This window comes from Acinonyx jubatus, chromosome A3 (genome assembly GCF_027475565.1).
Source record: "Acinonyx jubatus isolate Ajub_Pintada_27869175 chromosome A3, VMU_Ajub_asm_v1.0, whole genome shotgun sequence".
Taxonomy (NCBI): Eukaryota; Metazoa; Chordata; class Mammalia; order Carnivora; family Felidae; genus Acinonyx; species Acinonyx jubatus.
The window spans coordinates 741,822-762,883 of NC_069388.1; the positions used below are offsets into that span (position 1 = coordinate 741,822).

A 21,062-nucleotide genomic window follows, 5' to 3' on the forward strand; every position below is an offset into this window, starting at 1 on the left:
CGGACCCTCCGCCCTCAGGAGCCACGAGCAAGCTTGGCCTCAACCCAGTGTTGGTGTGCGGCGCGCCCTTGCGGGGGGGCAGTTCCCACACTGCTGCCAGAACGTCTCCGGGGGGTCGGTGGAATGAGAACAGGCTCTGTGCTCAAGTAAGGCTGAGGCTGCTGGGCCACCCCAGGGCCCAGGAGCACAGCAAAGTGACCGTCTGAGATGAGAACAAGGCCCCACCCAGCAGAAGTGGGCCCACGGTACAGCCTCTGGGTGGACACAGGATGCGGGGGGCTCAGGGGAGAGGCTGGCGGGACCCGTGGCTCAGTCGCCTAGCAGGTGCCTCACCACTCTTCCCCTCCGGGGCTGACCAGGGAACATGCTTTACAAAACACATGCCCATTGAACGGCAGCGAGGCTTCAACACCCCAGGCAGAAAGGGGCATCTGGGGGCAACGTTCCTGCCTGGGGGTGCAGCAGGCTACAGCCCTGAGTCAAGGCCAGTGTGGGGGCCAAGGTGGCCATGGGGCCCAATGGGGACTCACGTCCTGCCAGGTGCTGGATGATCTGGTCCAGGGAGTCGAGGATGCAGCCTTTGGTCTGAAAGGTTATCTGGGCTTCGGCAAACAGCTCAAAGATGTAGCTGCAGAGGACAGAGGCTCAGGCAGGGCCCAGGCCGCCCCCTGAGAGGAGGCCAAACTTCAGAGCCCTGAGTGTGAAGGAAAAGGCAAGGCCCCACAGGGCAGCTCTGGGAGGCAGGTAAGCCCTGCCGACTGGGCCGTGAAGGCCGAAGGGCCTGGAGCAGCTGGGAAGCAAGTGGGAGTCCCACAAGGCTCTGAGCACAGTGTGACAGGTGGGCTCAGGAAGAAGGCAGGCAGCCGTGCTCCAGCACATTCTAGAACATTCCACACCTCAAGAACCTGAGGCTGGATCCCAGCACAGCTGTCAATTGTGCCCTGAGGAAAGCTACAACTGGCCCCAGGCCACGATCCCTCACCTGCCTTTAGGAAATAAAGCCAGGTGCCCTGGGCTGCTGAGACCACAGTCCTGCGCACCCCGGCCAGCCATCCGGGCCTACGGGCGGCCGGAAGAGGAGGCTGGCGGGAAGATGCGCACAGAAGCTCCTCACTCTGAAGGGTGGCTGTGCTGTCGCCCAAGGGCTGGGCCAGAGCTGGAGAGGCCGGGGCCAGGGCAGCTGGGCACTGTAAGGAGAGCCGGGCACACCCACTGTCCTTTACCTCCCTGGCTTGGTGACACCACTCTGGTCCCCCGGCAGCTCAACGGCATCGATGGCCCCCTCCAGGCGAAGCAGGATCACTGTGGGCAAGGGGTCGTCAGGTGCAGCCCGCCCGGCCACGCTGCAGCGGGGGAGGGCAGCACTCACCCTTGAGCTTGGCGAGGTCTTCCAACTCCATGCGCAGCCCTGGGAGAGCAGCAAACGCACCATCACTTTCCACCGCCACGCACCGCATCCTGGAGACAGGATTCGGGCTGGATTCCTGCCAGTTTCCCCAAGTCGTGGCGGTCTGGAGGTTCGCACAGACCCGTCCAACAGGCTCTGAACCCTTGCAGCCCGAACGCAGGCCAGAAGCAGCGGTGTGAGCTGGCGGTGTCTCACCACTAGGGACACGGGAGCACACACACACTCGGATGCTCGCTGGAGGCCCAGGACAACGACCCAGCTACAAAGTGTCCCAGCGCCCGCATCGTGGCTCTTGCGAGATCAGACCTCCCGCGAGAGGAAACCAGGACTGCTTGGAGACTTGGCTGGAGCCAGAGGAGGGACAGGAAAAGCGAGGACAGGCGAGGAATAGCCCAGTCTCCCTCAAGGCCTGGCGGGGCCACGCTAACGGCCAAAGATGGGACCCTGAGTTCAGGGAGGATGAGGCTTAGAGCAGACCGTGCTGAAACACAAGTACCCACTGACGACGTTAAAACTGCTGTCCTGAGGGGCGCGTGGGGGGCTCAGCCGGTTGAGCGTCCGACTTTGGCTCAGGTCACGATCTTGCAGTTCAAGAGTTCAGGCCCCGCGTCCGGCTCTGCTCTGACAGCTCGGAGCCTGAATCCTGCTCTGGATTCTGTGTCTCCTTCTCTCTGCCCCTCCCCTGCTCATTCTCTCTCTCTAAGAATAAATAAACATTAAAAAAATTTTTTTTCAACAGAAAACCCCTACTCTCCTGAGGGGGACAAGGGACCAATAAGCAGTCGAGAATAAACTCCCAAATGTGAAAATTGGGAAAATGAAGGAAAACAAAAAAACAAGCATCTATTCTGCTTTTCCTATAAAAACAATATCACCAGGGGCATCTGGGGGGGCTCAGTTGGTTAAGCACCTGACTCTCGATTTCGGCTCAGGTCATGACCTCGTGGCTTCATGAGTTCGAGCCCCACACTGGGCTCTGTGCTGACAGTGTGGGGCCTGCTTGGGATTCTCTCTCTCCCCCTCTCCCTGCGCCTCCCCATCTCTCTCTCTCAAAACAAGCTTAAGAAAATTCTTTTTTAAGTTTTTAATTTCAATGATGTCCAATTTATCTTTTTTTGTGCTTGTTAGTTGGCGTCTTTTTTTCTAAGGTTTTATTTATTCACAAAAATCTCTGCACCCCATGTGGGGCTCACACTCACAACCCCGAGATGAAGCATCACACGCTCTTCCGACTAAGCCCACCGGGCACCCCAGCTGGCATCACTTGAGACCACGGGCCTGTGTGCAGTCCCAGAGAGGGACACCGAGGGGAACGGGCCCCAGGTGTGGGCTGTGCTGAGCGGCCTCCTTCCAGGGAGGACGGGGTGGAAAGGAGAAGTAACCAGCGACTGCAAAGAGGCCCCGCACACAAAGGGGCTCGCCTGGTGGTCCCGGCCGAGGGTCCTAAGTCACACACAGCTGGCGGGACGGGACAAGAAGGGCACTCTCCCAAGCCCGGGAGCCCCAGCACAGCCCTGAGAGAAACATCGGATGCATCCGATTAGGGCACATGTTGCAAAAGGCCTTATCAACCTTCCTCCCGACTGTCAAGGTTTTTCAAACTCAAGGAAAGTCTGAGAAACTCACAGACGAGAGCTGGCTGGGGGGGGGGGGGGGGGGGGGGGGTGGCTGGTGTCACGTGGTTTTCCAGGACAGAACAAGGACATCACATGAAAACTAAAGATATCAGCCACTCCACACCCACAGCACAGCCCTTCCCAGAACAAAATTCACATTCCTGAAACAACTGAAAAAGCCTTCAATTTCACTCCCGGAAGGAAAGCAAACGAACGGCACACCGCAGCCCGGTCTATTAGACCGGCAGGATGAAAAGGCCCAAGGTCGCATTCTGTGGCCAGGGCTGTGGGGACGCAGACCTCTGCCCACTGCCGGTGGGAGTGCAAACGGTCCCCTGCCACCAGTGATGAGGGGCCCAGGGTTCAACAGCCCAACAGCATGCTTCCCTGTCGACAGCAGCCCCGGATCCTGGAGCTGACCCTGAAGTGCGTGTGCCATGTTGCCCTCACGGCGCCGTTTGTGACCGGGGGTGTTGGGAACAGCCTAGATGCCATACAGACGGACATGGGACATCCACAGGGGGACTCAGGCAGCCGAGGAGGAGGGAGCCTCTGCAAGGGGAGGCCTTGGCCGGGCATGCTAGGAACGAAAGCAGTAAGGTGCAAACACGCGTCTCCAAGGAGCACACGGCCCTGCGTGCAGGGGAGAAGAGGGAGGCAGCAACACACGCTTGTATCTGCTGCTTTCGTGGGGGAAATATAGCCCAAAACAGAATAAACCAGAGACTGACAAGACACTTCTCGAGTAGACGATGACTTCTGGACCCACGTTAACATTTCAAATGCTCAAGAAATAGCAAAGGCGTGATAAAATCAACAGAGGGAGAAAATGCGTAAGAAGTGAAATCTAAAGGAGAACAAAGGAAGCGGAGAGGATGATGAAACGACAGTGGAGCTGCAGGCACAGCCGAGCCCCAGGGCACAGTATGCGGGCTGCACACTTGGGCCGACGACAGAACGGGTACGAGCGAGCGTTCGGCTCTGGCGAGGAAGCCTGCCGTTATCACGGATGCGTGAGCTGTTTAGAAACAACCGTCTGGGTATTCCAGGATAAAACAAGTAAGTGGACTATTGGGAAAAACAGAAGCCAGCTTTTTCCACTATCAAAAAAAGGATGGGGGGGGCACCTGGGTGGCTCCGTCGGTTAAGCGTCTGCCTTCAGCTCAGGTCATGATCTCACGGTTTGTGAATTAGGGCCCCGCACTGGGCTCCGTGCTGACAGCTTGGAGCCTGCAGCGGCTCCTCTGTCCCCCCTCTTTCTCAGCCCCTCCCCAACTCGCTCGCTCTCAAAAATAAATGAACATTAAAAAAAAAAATTCTAAAAAAAAAAAAAAGCCCCCATGTTTATAGCAGCACTATCAACAATAGCCAAAGTGTGGAAAGAGCCCGAATGTCCATCGATGGATGAATGGATAAAGAAGACGTGATGTATATATACGATGGAGTATTAGTCACCGATCAAAAAGAATGAAATCTTGCCATTTGCAACTACATGGATGGAACTGGAGGGTATTATGCTAAGAGAAATCAGTCAGTCAGAGAAAGACAAAAATCATATGACTTCACTCACATGAGGACTTTAAAAGAAAAAACAGATGAACATAAGGGAGGGAAACAAAAATCATATAGAAACAGGGAGGGGGACAAAACAGAAGAGACTCACAAATATGGAGAACAAACTGAGGGTTCCTGGGGGGGGTGTGGGAGGGGGGATGGGCTAAATGGGTCAGGGGCACTAAGGAATCTACTCCTGAAATCATTGTTGCACTAGATGCTAACTTGGATGTAAATTTTAAAAAATAAAAAATATAATTAAAAGTAAATAAATACATAAAAAGGATGGATCGGGGCTCCCGGCTGGTGACTCTAGACCTCAGGATCCTGAGTTTGAGCCCCACACTGGGTGTAGAAATTACTTAAGCAAATACATAAAAACAAGACAAAATGGATGGGAAGACCGACGTGGACGGGGAGAAAGCGAGGATGAGACGCGCGGCTTCAGACAGACTGGAGCGTGTGCGTGAGCCCGCGACCCCGCACGCACGGGAAGGACGCTGCCCTGCCGTGTAGAGGAGCAAAGTCTTCCACACGGGGAAATTCCAATTCAGAAATGAGCGGCATCCAGGGGTAAGAAGACACGTCATTTTGCAAACATTACGGTAATTGTTACTTCAGAGACGAATCGTGAACGGACGCCACAGGTTACTTAGAAATTACAAATGGAAGAGCAGAAACTTCATAGCAGGAAAATCCGGCAGTCGTCACTTACCGAGTGATCAAAGTTGGCGTCACCAACAACGCACACACAGACGTGCCGAGCCTCGTCTGTGATACGAGCCCGAGGGCACGGCACTTGTGGGCAGTCCTGAACGGAGTCACGAGGGCACATCTCACACGTCCCAAGTGCAGGGCGTCGAATGTAACTAACCTTTCTCTTCACAGGTATCTAGGCCACAGAAGAGGACATCTGTCCAGACCACAGCTCTCAGGCCACAGAGACACGGCCACGGTGTGGCTCCCAGACCACGACATTTCCTCTGGTTGTGTCTCAGGCTACAGTGAGGACGGCTGGACAAATTCTTGACAAGAGTGCACTATCGATGTTGGTCTCCCGATCAGAGCAAGGCCACACGAGAGTGTCCTTGTTCTTGGGAAACAAACGCTGAGATACAGAGTATCGGGAAGGATGCACAAAAAGAGATCATCCGTCCACAGAACTCAAATAGAAACAGGAGAAAAACAAAAGATGATTTTAAAAACGAAGACTAAATCGGAAGGAAAACCAAAGTGGATGCCTGCCACGGCGACTTCAGAGAAACAGAAAGAGAAAGGGGGCAATTTTTTACAAGTCAGGAAAGACACAGGAAAGACCTTGAGGCAGAGGAGGCTCTGAACGCGTCCCCGAAGAAGAAAACCGGAGCCCATAACAAGAGCTGAGCACGGCAGGCCAGGACACTTCCGCGGACGCAGAGCAGTCTGAAACCACGTGTTGAGGGGGCACGTCGCATGGCAGACACTGAGACACTATGACAAAGTCACTGCGCTTTGGAGAGTTCTGAGAGGACACAGACTTGAAAATAAAAATCTCAAGATAACAAGGTTTAAGAAAAACATAAGACCATCCATCCAGATAATCCACTTCTAGGTGTCCTCTCAGAGAAACACGTAGCTGTTCACTCAAACACACGTGCATTCGGGCGTTGAACACAGCTCTGATTCAGCAGTTCTGATGAAGGGAAAATGTGAAACAGGTACACACGGGCAGGGCTCCATGGGGGCAGACAAGCTCCTGTGAGGCTCAGGGACCTGGAGCCCGAGACCGGCTCAGGGGGCCTGCAGGGCCACACCTGTCTTCATGACAACGCCACCCCTCAGCATGACACACAGTTTGCCTTTCCCCTCGGATGGACCGGCCTGGACGGACTCGGGAGACCTAGAAGACGATACATCTGTGTTGCCCGGCGTTGCCGGCACTACCTACCGCAGCAGCGGGAAATGAACGCAGCACGTGATGGGCGGTACCGCATCAGAGCAAAAGCAGAAAGTTACGGCCCAACCACCTTTGACAAAGCCAGATTGTTAAACAGATCTTTTTAACCATAATAAGATGCCACTCTTTCGATTTTTAAAATACAGTCGTTTTTTAAGAAAAACGTTCTTGGGGCACCTGGGTGGCTCAGTCGGTTAAGCGTCCAATTTTGGCTCAGGTCATGATCTCACGCACAGTTCCTGGGTTCAAGCCCCGCCTTGGGCTCTGTGCTGACAGCTCGGAGCCTGCTTCGGATTCTGTGTCTCCCTCTCTCTCTGCCCCTCCCCTGCTCGTGCTCTCTCTCTCTCTGTCTCTCTCTCTCAAAAGAAAGGAAGGAAGGAAGGGAGGAAGAGGGAGGGGAGCGGAGAGAGATAAAGAAAGAAAAGGAAGGAAGGAAGGGAAACAAAACACTATTTGTGTTAACATGCCACGGACTGAACCACGTTCTATAAAAAGATCTGTTCAATTCCTAACCCGTGGTCTCTGTGAGTGTGACCGTATCTGGAAACAGGGTGTTTGCAGATATGATCAAGTTAAGATGAGGTCACTGTGCATGACAGTGGATCCTACTTCCGTGACCGGTGTCCTTACAAGAAGAGGGACATTTGGACACAGACACATGGGAGAGAAACCCGCGTGAAGACGCAACGGAGGCTGGAGGCTGGACAGACGCCCCAGACGCCTCAGGAGCCTTAGTGTGGAGCTGACGTGCGGGCCTCAGACTTGGGCCCCAGGGCAGGGGCAGGGAGAGGGGGGTCCTGTTGTTCCAGGTCGCCCGGCTTATGGCGTGTTGTTACGGCAGCCCTGGAGCCTCACGTAACGCGTAATGGCTCGTTACTCACAAGAACAAATACATCGTTGTGACCTGTTTAGTCTCTGTTTGTTTAGTTTCCATTTCTAATACAGTAATCATCGATAAACATAATTCACGGGAAGACAAATCAGTAAGGTTTCTTCTTAACTTTAACTTTTTTAGATTTAAGTTTTCATTTATTTATTTTGGGAGAGAATGTGCACGTGAGTCAGAGAGGGGCCGAGAGAGAGGGAGAGAGAGAATCCCAAGCAGACTGTGCACTGTCAGCACAGAGACCGATGCGGGGCTCAAACTCATGAACCGTAAGTCAGACACCTCACTGACTGAACCGCCCAGGCGCCCAGAATTCAGTAAAGCGTTAAGAACATAAAGGTCCAAACCAAAGCATTTGAGAACTTCTGTGCCAACCACACAAGCGCCGCTTACGAACCCTCCGTCCAACGGCGCGGGGCTGTGGGCAAGCCAGCGGAGGCCTGACCGAGAGGGCAGACGCAGGTGCCCTGGGCAAGAAGGGAGCATGGAGCCCGCAGGGGGGCCTCTGCTCCCTCTGGAGACTGTTCAGTCTCCGGTCGCAAAGAGGAAGCTCCAGCTGCCCCCGCCGGCACCCCGAGCCTGACGGCACGACACAGCAAAGCCTCTGGAGACGCCACCGTGCAGAGCGCAAACGTCCCAAACCTCTAGCAACCAGACAGGGGAGGTGCCTACGGCAGAGCGGTCCTGCTGTGACCTTGTCAGCCACTGACAGAGGCCGTGGAGCGGATCCACGCAAACTAACCGTGGCCACCAAACACGTGCACGTCCAGCACAATTACCCTTGTGTTCAGGAAAACACCGGGAGGGGACTGTGAGGAGAGTGAGCCACATACGAGTAACGCTAGCGGGTCTTTGATAAATGACGTACTTCACAGTTAACACGTGTAGTTTTCATTTTTATACAGTGGAGTCTCTACCGCTGGGAAACTGTGGAAAGGTCTTCAGAGAATGATGGAACGGTCAGCGGGCACCCACTCCCTGCTCCGTGAAGCCCCAAGACCCTCCTAACATAATTCATCTTGGGGCACCTGGGGGCTCAGTCAGTTAAGCGTCCGACTTTGGCTCAGGTCAGGATCTCACTGCTCATAGGTTCAAGCCCCACATCAGGCTCTGTGCTGACAGCTTGGAGCCTGGAGCCTGCTTCTGATTCATCTCTGTCTCTCTGCCCCTCCCCTGCTCCTGCTCTCCCTCTCTCTTGCTCTCAAATGTAAAACGTTGAAGAAAAAAGAAGTTCACCTTGTCCCCAAACGACTGAAGAAGGCGCTGGGACCGGAGACCACCGGGCAGCCTGTCTTGTCTCTCGTCTCCCACCTGCAAACTCACCTGAGGCGGCAGAGTCCGCACTGAAGTCCAGGTGGAACTCGCCCTGCTGTGCCACCTTGGTCTGCTCCTCCAAGACCTGGTCTATGGCGTCCAGTCCAGAAGCCACGTCATGGGGGGTCAGGTCGAAGGATGCCGACTCCTCACACATCTTTTCCTGAGACCAGCATACACGCTACAGCCAAACGGGGCAGGGACTCGGGGGTCCAGGAAGCCAAGGTGCAGATGAGGGTACAGGAAGCAGAGGCCCCCCCCCCTACCCGCCAAAGTCCCCCCTCCACGGTCTCTAAGGCCAGGTCACAAACTGGTCCAAAGATGGCCATCCAACCACACGAGTGTCTGAAACTTCGTCAGCAGAAAATTTCCCATTAGAATACAGATTTCTGGGGGCACCTGGCTGGCTTAGTCAGAAGAGCATGCGACTCCTGATCTGAGGATTGAGTTCAAGCCCCAAATTTGGTGTAGAGATTACTAAAACAAAATAAACTTTAAAAAAAAAATAGAGAGGGGCGCCTGGGTGGCTCAGTCGGTTGAACGACCGACTTCGGCTCAGGTCACGATCTCACGGTTCGTGGGTTCTAACCCCATGTCGGGCTCTGTGCTAACAGCTTGGAGCCTGGAGCCTGCTTCGGATTCTGTGTCTCCCTCTGTCTCTGCCCCTCCCCAACTCATGCTCTCAGAAATAAATAAACATTAAAAAAAGTTTTTTTTAAAAATATAGATTCCTGGTTTTCCTCAAAAATTCTATCTGGCCCACTGGACCTATCGTCCCCCATAACAATGCCTGGAACCAAGCGGAAGCTTGAGAGTGGCCACCACTGTCCCAGGACACAAGGCTCCAGAGCACCCAAGCAGCCTTCTTCCAGTGCCCTGGCCAAGGCCAGCCATTCCTGGAAACACAGGCCCTGAGCGGGGGTCACAGGAACATGTGAGGCAGGGTGCAGGTGAGAGAGAGGGGCCAGGAGGTGGCCTCTTTGAGCCGAGTCTGGTTATGGCCACCAACGGGGAGCATCAGGCCAGGCGTCCACTGAGAGACAAAGAGAACAAAACAGACGGGAGGGGGGTACTGGGGGGGATTCCAGGTGGAAGTGGGCCACGGGGCCGGACGGTGTGCCTCGCCTGGGGCTCGGAAAGGTCTGCACTGCTCTCCGCAGGAAGGCGGCAAAGGAGAGGTGTGGCCAACGGCCACCCAGCTACTCACCACATTGTGAGCTTCATCGAAAATCACAACCGTCCCCTTCAGGTCAATGCTGTGCGCCCGGCGGCTCTGCACCAAGAGGGGAAGGACGCAGGGCTGGAGCCAAGAAGCACGAGGCAGGCAGGGGTGGGCCGGCCCTCCCCCTCCTCCCCAAGCGTCACCACCGCACCGCCGGAGCCGCGGGCAATCCCCTCCACTCCACCCACCCGCCGCTGAGCTGGACTTCAGGTGGCCCTTCTGGCGACACACACGGCACGAGGGAGCAGGTACGCGACCCCACACCGCGCTTGCCACACACCCAAGGAACGGAGAAGGAGCAAAGTGGGGCTCGGCCTAGCGTTCCCTCGGGGTGGGGCGGGGTGACGTGGCTGGGGTCTAGGACTAGGACTTCTGTGTCTCCACTGCAGCTGATGTTTCCATAAACAAAGTGCCCGTTTTAAGTGTGTGGTTGGGTTTTGACAGACGCGAGCACCGCAGCTACTGCAGCCACACCCGCCTGCTGCCCTGAGGAAGGGTCTAGTCTCAGGAACTGAACGAGCAAAGGCCCCACCGGCCCCTGTGAGGCCAGGGACACCCGCTGACGTCAGCACTCGGCAGCCACGCGAGCAGACGGCTCACCTTGGCGTCCAACAAGTAGTTGTACGGCATGAAGATGATGTCAGCCTGCTGCTTCAGGTTCCGAGACAGGTAGTACGGGCACAGCCTGTGGGGAGCAGGGAGGTGGCGCCGTGAGCACCACAGAGGGGGGACCAGGTCCCTGGAGGGGCTCCTGCTGCGGGGCAGGCGTGAGGAAGGAGCCCTCGTGCTGCACGGGGCCCAGACAGGAGCCGGAGCCTGGGGACGGTGGGAGGGCCCACAACTCACACCTGAGTCTTTGACCAGGGACTTCGACTGGGTCACCGATTGAAAATTCCACATAAACAGGGGCGCCTGGGTGGCTCAGTCGGTTAAGCGTCCGACTTTGGCTCAAGTTACAATCTTGTGGTTCGTGGGTTCAAGCCCCGCATCAGGCTCTGTGCTGACAGCTCAGAGCCTGGAGCCTGCTTTGGATTCTGTGTCTCTCGCCCTCTGTCCCTCCCCTGCTTACGCCCTCTCAAAAATAAGTGAATGTGCGTTAAAAAAAAATTTTAAGCAAAAAAAAAATAAATTTCTACATAAACAAAAACCCCAATGCTATTCCTGGGTACAGAGCTGAGGCAGTCAGAAAGAAAACGCTGAGCCCCACGTTAGCACAACTCGGAGCCTTAAAGCCGTAAGAGGCTGATACACACAGCAGAGAGGCAGGCATGTTCTGTGGGAACGGGCCAAGTGGGGAGGGCAGGTGCGCTGCCCACCGGCTGCTGGAAGCCACAGTGCGTCCTCCAGGAGGCCAGAGCTGCCCGTCAGCACGGTGGTGACGGCTTCCCTGCCTGTGTTCCTCAGAGACACTTCCGTTTTTCACACTGAGCAACTGTTAGCTTTATGACCAGTCGAGGCAACGAGGACCACGGCTCATGGTGTCCTGCCAGAACCCGCCCGGAGGACGCGGTGGCTGCTGCCTGGCTGGGAGGGGTCTTACTTGTGCTTGTTCCCACTTTTGACCAGGTCTTCAATGTCCAGGATGGAGGTTGTCAGCTCCTGCTCCAGGCTCTTCTCTGGGGAAAGAGGCAGGAGTAAAGACGTGTCCTCAGGCCCACTGAGTCCCCGCAGACCCCAGAGGGACGCCCAGAACAGCATGGCTCCCACATAGTGAGCAGTGGCCACGGCCACCCCAAGACTCTCCCTCAGGGCAAGATGGGGGCACCCCCCCGCCAGGGACTCACCAGAGAGAACTCCTGCCCTGTCAGCCTGAGGGTCACCTGGGAAGGACCCCAGACCTTAAGCCCTGCCCTGTACCTCAGAAGGTGGCTGCTGGCCTGAGACTGATAAATAGGAGAGGGGATCCCTGGGAACTTGGGGGTTACGGGGCTGGAGGGGGTGCACAGTCCCACAGCCCGTCACCACCATCCCAGACACTCTCGAGGCTGTGCCCTGGGAGCATCTGTCTTACTAGTAGGCTTCAGTCTGGCACCAAGTTGCTTTCTCTCCCCGCCCCCACCCCCAAATGTCAACAGTACAGGGAGCACAGAGCAGAGGCAGGGCAGACAGGAAGGATGGGGCGCCCCGAGGCAGAACCCACCTGACAGACCCAGGGCCCCTCCCTCGGGATAGCAGCCCATAAGCACCACACCCTGCTGGCTGTCCACCCTGCTGGCTGGACAGCCAGGTGGTCCAGGGCAGAAAGGCGCTCCAGAAGGGGCACAGAACCTTCCCAGGGCCCCAGGAACCCTCTGGGGAGCTGCTTTAACCCGGCCACTCGGGAGCCCTCGCCCAGGCTGGCGGGACCAGGGCTCTCCTCTAAAAAACACCCGAGGGCCCCAGGGCAGCCTCCTGTGGAACTGGGCTCCTGGCTCCCAGCCCCACTGTGGCAGGTACCAGGCCCAGTCCACTGCAGAAGCCGGAACACAGTGACCCGACCCCAAAATGCCCCCAGGGACAGCAGGGAGAGAAGCTGCAAGCTGGCACTGCCATAGCAACAGAGCAGCCAACCACAGGCTCTGTGGCAGGCCAGCCCGGAGCCCGGACACCTTCCTGGGGCAGGGGTGTGGGTTGTGAAGGGATCCCAGCCAGCGCGGACCCCGGCGCGCAGATGCTGCGGGCAGCCAGAAGGGCCCTTCGCCTGCTTCCCCAGATGCAGGCCAGGCAGCACTCCTGCTCTGCACCTCTCTTCCTCCTACACGTGCCTCTCCTCCTCTCAGACCCCTCCTGCAGTCTCTGCTCACTCTCCCCAGAGCTGGGCAGCTTCTGGCGATGCCCCCTCACGTCCCACGGCAGGGCAGAGGAGGCTGAGACACGGACCTCGGACAGGGCGTGCGGCAAGAACCAGAGCAAAACGCGGAGGCTGGGGATCAGGGGAAGACCAATGGAGGCTGGAGCCAGCAGGGCAGATGGGACGGCACCCACACTCTGCCGTGCGGGGCGGGGAGATCGGAGGGGGGTGGTCTGCAGCCCAGAGGACCAGCACACGCCAGCTCCAGCATTGACTCCACTTTGGGCTGAAAGTGCCCCTCAGCTCCCACCACCCACCTCTGGACTCCTGATCCATCCCTGCTCCAGCACCCACCAGACAAGGTAAGGGATACTGCAGGTGGGGGTGGTGCAGGGGGGACGGTGCAGGGGGGGACGGTGCAGGGGGAGACAGTGCGGGGGGGACGGTGCAGGGGGGGACGGTGCAGGTGTGGACGGTGCAGGTGGGGATGGTGGGGGGGAGGACGGTGCAGGTGTGGACAGTGTGGGGGGGACGGTGTAGGGGGACACAGTGCAGGTGTGGATGGTGCGGGGGGGATGGTGCAGGGGGAAACAGTGCAGGTGGGGACGGTGGGGGGGGAGGAGGGTGCAGGTGTGGACGGTGCGGGGGGGGGACGGTGCAGGGGGAAACGGTGCAGGTGTGGACGGTGCGGGGGGGACGGTGCAGGGGGAGACAGTGCGGGGGGGACGGTGCAGGGGGAGACGGTGCAGGGGGGGACGGTGCAGGTGTGGACGGTGCAGGTGGGGATGGTGGGGGGGAGGACGGTGCAGGTGTGGACAGTGTGGGGGGGACGGTGTAGGGGGACACAGTGCAGGTGTGGATGGTGCGGGGGGGATGGTGCAGGGGGAAACAGTGCAGGTGGGGACGGTGGGGGGGGGAGGAGGGTGCAGGTGTGGACGGTGCAGGGGGAGACAGTGCAGGTGGGACAGTGCAGGGGGAACGGTGCAGGTGTGGACAGTGCAGGTGTGGACGGTGCAGGTGGGGACGGTGCGGGGGGGGGGACGGTGCAGGGGGGAACGGTGCAGGTGTGGACGGTGCGGGGGGGACGGTGCAGGGGGGAGATGGTGCAGGGGGGATGGTGCAGGTGTGGACGGTGCAGGGGGGGATGGTGTGGGCAAAGACAGCGCGGGTGTCGACGGTACGAGTGTAGACAGTGCAGGTGAGAAGAAGTGCAGGTGAGGGCTGGAGAGTGGAGAGCTGACCCACAAACAGCTGTGGGGAGGTGGTGGGGACAGTTCCATCAGGAGCTGTCAAAGGTTGTGGCACGTGAACAGGGAACCTGCATGCCACCCTCTTTGCCTGGAATATGGGGAGGGAAGTCAGGGCGGCCACAACGGGGTAAAACAGAGAGGACGCCATCAGGCCTCACGAGCCTGTCTGCGGTGCCCACGCAAAAGCAGAACTGAAGGCGGAGGGCTGTGAGCAAAAGGTAAATAAGGTAATGGGGAAACGATGCCGTCAGAGCGACCCCAACACCCACAGCCCTAACACAAACAAGTCGGTCAGCATTCTCCGAACCAGGGCCAGAGCCGACACCGGGCCACGGGGCCAGCGGCTGCACTCGTCTGAGTCCCCCGTAGGCCAGGCTTGTGCTCGCTGCTGTTCCAAGGGTCTTCGGTGCCACCAGACCAAACAACACAGCAAACGAGAAGGTGGTGCAGAGCGAGCTCCGGGAACGGGGCCCAGGGATGGCAATTACTGGGAGGTGGGGGATCCCCGGCTCCCGCCCCCCAGGAGCAAGCGTTGCCCTGGCATGCTGGGTGCTCCAAAGCACCACCACTGTCTTGTGATTGCTCTCGGGCCCATGTCGCCTCTGTGCCAGGATCTGAGTCCCAACCCAGAGGCAAGAAACAGGGACCCCCCCACCCCCCACCCACACACAAGCCACAGAGCTCTAGCTGCAGACAGGAAACTGTAAAGGCCACACCCCAAAGAAGCCCCTCTGCCATTGCTTTTGGTCCCAGAAGTCCTTGACAGGTGTGAGGGGCACCCCCACCGTGGAAAAGCAAAGATCTGACAGATTTGGAGTCAAGGGCACCAGCGCCAGCCCTCCACTCTGGGCCCGAGGAGAGGAAGGAGTATGCACCAAGGCCGTGGGCACCTGCACATGCACCCATCGAGCCACACTAGGGCCAGCTGTTGTCATGACCCTGTGCCAGTCACTTCAGCCACCTCTGGGAGAGGCTGCCCACTCCCCGACACAGCACCAAAGGACAGAGCACTCCCAGGACTCAGGGGAGCCACGGTCAAAGGACACATGCCGAAATCAGAAGGAAAAGCCGGTGGAGTTCGGGAGACCACGGAGAAGCTTCCAGAACCCCCTCCCTGAGCTAACTCCCCCAGAATGAGCCGAGACTACGTGTGAAATGCTGTCTACTGGGAGGCTCGCCAGAAGCCCAGCGCCCAGGGCTTTTGCTGGGGGCTGGTCACGTAGGCAGCCCTGGCTGGAGAGCACCCCAATTCCAGACTCTGCTCAGCATAAACCATGTTGTTTGCACCAACAGTTTAGGCCCTGAGAGCCCCTACCAGGGAATGGTGAAGCCCTGAAATCCCAGTTCCCAGACCGCAGCAAGGCCAGCCTTGCCAGGAGGCCCCTCTGGGATGGAGGCCTCTCCTGCCCCGGCGTATGAGCCGTTCTGCACACGACCCAGGGCAGACCCGCGGCCAGGAGACAGTGCTCGGACCACTGCACCTCGCGGAGCCCCCGCGGCCACTCTGGAGCCCGAAGGGGAGAGCCAGCAGGCCACGAGGCCTAAGAGGCTGCACGTGCTCCAAGCCCACCTGGCTGTACGCTGAGCGAGAAGCAGGAATGGCTTCCACGAACCCCCTCTCACCTTCCACGTTGTTGTAGAAGTGACAGGAACGACTGGCCACCTTTTTCCGGCACAAGTGGATCTGGGAAAAAGAGGGAGCAGGCCCGGCGGGCCCATGGTCAAGAAAGGACAGCGCACCGGGCCAGCCAGGGAGCACCCTGCCTGATGTGTGGAGAGCGAGTCCTGTCCCGGCCCTGCCCCCACCAGCTCTTCACCGGGCTGTCCCGCGGGGCACAGCCGAGGGAAAGAGCCACCCCAGGAGCCCACCTGCATGTGGTTACTCTCCTGCTTCTTCACCTCAGGGTGGATACACAGCTGCTCCCGGGAACCCAGCACACATACCCTGGGCCTGGCAGAAGAGAGAGCCGTGGGGTCCAAGAACCAGAGGGCACCAGCCCCCAGCGCCATCCAGCAGCAAGAGCATGCGCTGCGGGGGGCACAGCGGGAGACAGAACTCACAAGAGGGAGTGGCTGGGGCCAGAACGGACCCAGGCTTGGGCGGCACTCTCTCTCGGCTGCATCGCCCAGAGTGAGCAAGGAGACAAGGCAGGGGAAGCAGGGCAGACGGAGGAGACCCCACCTACTCTGTGCTCCCCCACCCAGGAGGCTGGGGCAGGACGCCAGGACCCCCGCAGCTGTGCAGGGCTCCGACAGAGGCAGGGCCGCCCCCTTCACGCGCCTGCCACGGTGACCCGCGCCCGCAGCTGACACCACACTGCTTTCCAGGACCTCAGGCTGCCGCTAACCCAGCCGCTTTCTCATAAGCAGTGGGCAGCAGGGTCAGCCTGGCCCGCACACAGCCCTGGACGTGGAGCAGACAGTACCCTCCGGGCAGGGTCCAGGCAGAATGCCACCATCAACCACCTGGCCAAGGCCAACCCCCCGTAACTCCGAGGCAGGGGTGAGTGCCGCCTGGCCCTACCGGTAGGAGGTGCTCCGAAGCTCGCTGATGACCTGAGTGAGCTGCGAGTGGGTCCTGGAGGCATAAATGATCTTTGGGACGTCCGAGTAGCAGGCTGCCCAGACACAAGGAAGCAGGGCAGGTCACAGTTCCGGCAGACAATGTTCTCGCAGGCTGTTAACCCAAGGGCACGTGGCCAACTCGACCCTGCGCACCTAGCCCCAGGAACGAGCTATGTGGCTAGCCGCGGCGTTCTAGTGTGAACACGTGGCTCCGACCTGAGGCTCACGGCCAGATGCTAGGAAAGAACGGAGCAGCCTCACCAGCCCACTCTGTCCCTGCGTTTCTTCTCTACGGAGCCCCAGAGGGGCCGAGAGGAGCCTCACCTGTGCTGTCTCCATCAGAAGTGGCAGCTCCCCAGGACAAGGTGTGATCGACAAAAAGCCCCCCCTGCGCCCTCTCGGCGATCTTGCGGGCAGAGATGGTGTCACGGAGGTGCTCCCGCCAGGCCAGCGTGGTGCAGAGGAGGCACAGTGTCTTCCCTGTGCCTGTGGGGCTCTCCAGGATGCCATTCACTTTCTGAACGGGGTCAGGAACAAGGTCACGGGGAAGCAGAGAGAGGCAGTGCAGACCACACTGCCCACCTGACACTGGTCTGGGGCAGTTCTGTCCAGGCAGAGCCCACCCAGCAGGTGGCGAAAGGCCTGGGGAACAGTGGACAACTGGACAGTGCTTCCACTCTCAAACCAAAAGCCAAAAGCTACCGGGTTAATTCAGCCCTCATTAACAAACAGCTTGCAGAACATCACCTAAAGTATTTTTCCACGTAACATAAGTAGTAAAGTGACTAATTAGGTTCCAAGTCTCAAGACAGAAGACTGTTCTGCAACTTTGCATGCAGACATTCGCACTGTCTGAACAGAACCTGACAACCTATGTAGACCTGCATGCACAGGCGGGAGCCCGAGCCACAAACCCTGAGACACACAAAGGCACATCAGCAAAGCTGTGCCCCTCGCTCCCGGGACTGGGCACCAGGCTCCTCACTGCAGGAGTCCGTGTCCAGAACAGCAGTCAGGAGCCCCTCAGGGGCTGGGAGCTTCAGGAGGGTGTGAGAGAGCCTACCAAGAAAGCCAGCAGGAAGCAGCCCGCACCCCCCCCCCCCACCAACTTTCCTGCACACCCCTGGGGTTTGAAGACCTTCCAAAATGACAGTTGGGCACTGACTATCCCTCCATGTGGAAATACCTCCCCCGGATCCTCAAGTGGGCCTCAGGGTGCTCCCAAGCCTATGACCTCACGACTATCCTTAGGAGTGAAAAGTGTCTTTTTCCGCCTACTTCCCTATCGTCTTTCCTAGAACCCCAGCCCCATTTATGACTGAGTCCTGTATCCAGAGGGAGACCTCATTCCCAGCAGGGCCCAGCAGGAGTGAACAGGAAGGTGGACCCACTCCCAGGGCACAAAGCCCCCCATCTGCAGCTGTACCTTCTGCAGACACTCCAGGACCTTGCTCATGTACTCCTCCTGGCATTTGTACGGCTGGAAGGGGAAGTCCACTGTCACACCATTCAGGGCTATCTTGGGCATACTGGCCTGTTCTCAGGAAGGCACTGAGGCTGGCTGATAAGCAGGCTGTGAGACAAAACCCCTCCGAACATCTCAGGATCTCCGCCACTGCGGGTAAGTGATGCCAGCCAGCGGCGCTGGGACGTGACCCTGCTCCCAGCAGGAAGCCCTATGGCAGAGACGGCAAGACTGCTTATAGCAGGCCTTTCTGGAGTGCCAAGCCACCTCACCGATCGATGGGGCAGGCCCTCCCCCCCTGCAAGGTCGAAGGCAAGCCTGTGATGTCCTATCATAAGGAGCTCGGGAAGATGAGGAACCTACACGTCAGCCCTGCCTCGTTCTCCCGCCCCGCGCAGCTGGGTCCTGCTCGGGGAGAGTCGGCCAGACCCACAGAAACAACGACAGCCGGAGCCTGGGTGCAGTCCCACAAGCTCCGCCTGCAGTAATTTCACTTAGTGCCAGCGGAGCTGGAGAGGCCAGACCCCCGGCTTGGGCCGGCCTCAACGTCCAGTCCCAGTTTCGCCTGGACACTGGGGCTAACGGACAGTTCACGTAAACACCGAATGATGGCCCTCCCTGCAGAGCCCGGCCCGCAGGGGAACCACCGCCCGGGAACCGGCTCCGCGCGGCGCGGGGCGCAGGCCACGAGAACAGGAAAACTACCGGCCCCAGAAGGCCGCGCGGCAGAATGGCCGACGCGCGGGCGCAAAGTGGCGCGGGGCCTGCCGGGAGCTGCAGTTTCGGGAGGCGCCGCTCGGGTAAAAGTATCTGTTCCAGGGTCTGTGCGATTCACGGCCCAACGTGTGTCCGCGGGGAGCCTTGCACGACCCGGGGTCCCCAGGAATTTACCCCAGTTTACCGAAGCACGACACCGCGTCTCCTCCGCCGTCAGCCGGTTCGGACTTGGCGGGCTGAGGCGCACAATCGTCACTGAACGCGCTGCACTTCCGTCCCTAATTCCGGTCCGCTGCACGTCGCTCCCCGCGGAAACCGTTCCGCTGCGGAGGGGTCCGCGCGCTCGGTTCCAGGCCCCACCCTGCCTCCGCCGTCGACCCTGAGCCTGGGGATCGGCACCTCCATCGCCCGCAGGCAGAAACCTAGGGTTCCAGCCGTCTCCTCCCTCGATGCTTTCCCCACCAGAGCCTGCATTCCATCACTCCTCCCTGGGCTGAGCCACCTGGATTGTCCAGACAATTGCACAAACCTTCGGATTGGTTAGCTGTGATCCCTCCTCCCCTTTTCTCCCCAAGGGCTGCTCGGGCCTGGAGACCCTCAGCCGACTTTCTAGCCAATGTCCCCCCCGACTGGTGAGGGTAGACCCCCCTGACTCCCCAGCACCTAGCACCGGCTGGCAGTCAGCAGTGGGACCAAGGGGTCTGCACAACTCTGTAGGCTGTAGGTATTTGTAGATGACCCCAGCCTGTCCCAAAAGGCACCAGCCAGCTGGCAATGCTGACATCAGAGTTTCTCATGGGCTCTGTTTAATGCCTAGATGTGTGACATCGTGCTTAGAGAAGCACGTGGACCACTGGCATCCACCCCCCCCCCCACCTGTCCCACCTGTGAGGGGGTGTGCAGTGTTTGTCTTAGACTCTCAGCTAGAGATTGGAGAAGATGAGGAGACCTGGCCACACACTTGCTGAGTACTCACTCCAAACAGATTTCACTACCATCCACGCAGGCATTGACATGTTTGTCTTCCTAATGGCCTCTGAGATAAGTTCTTTTATTATCCACACTTCACAAAGAACATGCTAGGTGGTGAGCAGATCGCCCAAAGCCAGCAGCTAGCAAGTCTCAGAGCCAGGAGTCCTCCTCTTCAGGTCCACACACCCCTGTCTTCTAAAAGCAGAGGTGTTGGTGCTTCCAGAAGTCCAAGGAAGGTAGGGCAGGGCCCAGAGACTCGAGCCCCCTGGGCAGGACTGGAGCTGAGGACTCTGAGACCCTGAGTTGATGCATGAGCTGCCTGGTCACAAACCACACATGGGGACTGCCAGGCCTCCTACAAATTATAACCTACAAATTCCGTGTACTGAATTTAGCCACGAAAGATGAGAGGGAATGGACACCAAGGCTGAAGGATGACCATAGCCAGCCCTGCCCAGCAGGCACAGAGGTCTTGATCAAGTCAACAAATTTGAGTTGAGCCTGCTGTTACGGGCTTTGTGAGATACCCATGTGGGTCAGACACTATGTGGAACACAAGACAGATGTTAACACACTCGCTGTGTGTGTATCTCAAGGTGTGTTTTGTATACATGCTTGCTGGGCCTGCTCCAGGCTGACTCTGACCCTTAGGTTTGTTCCTGTCAGTTCCCTTTCTGAGCCTACCTCACCCCTGTGCAGGCTCCTGAGATTTCCCACAGTTTTATTCCTGGACTTAGCTGCTTGTGGAGCAAGCACTTCTCCAGGCCTCGGTGGCTCTGTCCCTAAAATGGGAGTGACACTCCATCTCTCTGACTTCCCAGCCCCAAAGGGAGGAGAGATGGTCACTTCAAGAAAGGACCCACCATCTCTGCCAGGCTCTCCCTTTGGGGTACCAACCAGAACCCTAAGCCCAGAGGAGGAGGGGAGGCATGACCCCCACGCACTCACCAAGGGTGTACCCTCTTCTCCTCCATCATCTGGAGACTGCCATTATTTTTTATCTTACACTTGAGAAATGGAGGTACAGGAAGTCAGAAACTTGCCCCAGTCACCAAGCAAGTGGGTGTCAGAGCTGGGGTTGGAACGCATCTCTGTCTTCCTTCAAAGCCCTTGTTCTAGGCCTCACCATCCCCATTTGCCCTCTTTTCTGCCTCAGAATCAGCTCATCCTCTGGGATGCTCCTTGGAGGCCTTCCGGACCAATCCCCACCCCCACTGTCTACGACAAAGTTTCCCCTCAGCACAGCCCTGGGCACACAGAAGGCACCTCCCAGGCTCAGGTGAAGAGCTCTCCAATCCCCCCCCCCCCCCGCTGTTGGGGTCTGTCCCCTCCTGCCACGCCCACCCTGGGGAACGGGGAATGTCTCCACCATCCCCCCAAGCCTGCA

The 21,062-nt window shown here is 58.3% G+C and overlaps 1 protein-coding gene and 1 long non-coding RNA gene across 7 annotated transcripts in view; one reads left to right on the forward strand and one right to left on the reverse strand.

Annotated features, from left to right (window-relative positions):
• RTEL1 (regulator of telomere elongation helicase 1) overlaps nt 1–18,087 on the reverse strand; it is a 31,832-nt gene extending 13,745 nt beyond the window's left edge. For 5 of the 6 annotated variants that reach the window (XM_053199682.1, XM_053199684.1, XM_053199683.1 and 2 more), the window contains exons 1-12: nt 17,948–18,087; nt 16,846–17,038; nt 16,481–16,574; nt 15,826–15,907; nt 15,580–15,640; nt 11,477–11,552; nt 10,537–10,621; nt 9,922–9,987; nt 8,724–8,895; nt 1,370–1,408; nt 1,224–1,302; nt 531–628 (exon numbers count right to left, since the gene is read on the reverse strand). In XM_053199682.1, coding sequence (XP_053055657.1) covers nt 531–628; nt 1,224–1,302; nt 1,370–1,408; nt 8,724–8,895; nt 9,922–9,987; nt 10,537–10,621; nt 11,477–11,552; nt 15,580–15,640; nt 15,826–15,907; nt 16,481–16,574; nt 16,846–17,038; nt 17,948–18,049 — 1,147 coding nt within the window. In that variant the 5' untranslated portion in view covers nt 18,050–18,087. The remainder of the gene's footprint in view (nt 1–530; nt 629–1,223; nt 1,303–1,369; nt 1,409–8,723; nt 8,896–9,921; nt 9,988–10,536; nt 10,622–11,476; nt 11,553–15,579; nt 15,641–15,825; nt 15,908–16,480; nt 16,575–16,845; nt 17,039–17,947) is intronic. The other variant, XM_053199687.1, reaches the window with a different exon arrangement.
• Nucleotides 79–20,252, forward strand: LOC113595740 (uncharacterized). Its single transcript, XR_003416331.2, has 4 exons — nt 79–4,083; nt 5,467–10,184; nt 10,381–13,068; nt 14,710–20,252. It is a non-coding gene; the product is annotated as an uncharacterized LOC113595740 (long non-coding RNA).
• Nucleotides 20,253–21,062: the final 810 nt, after the last annotated feature.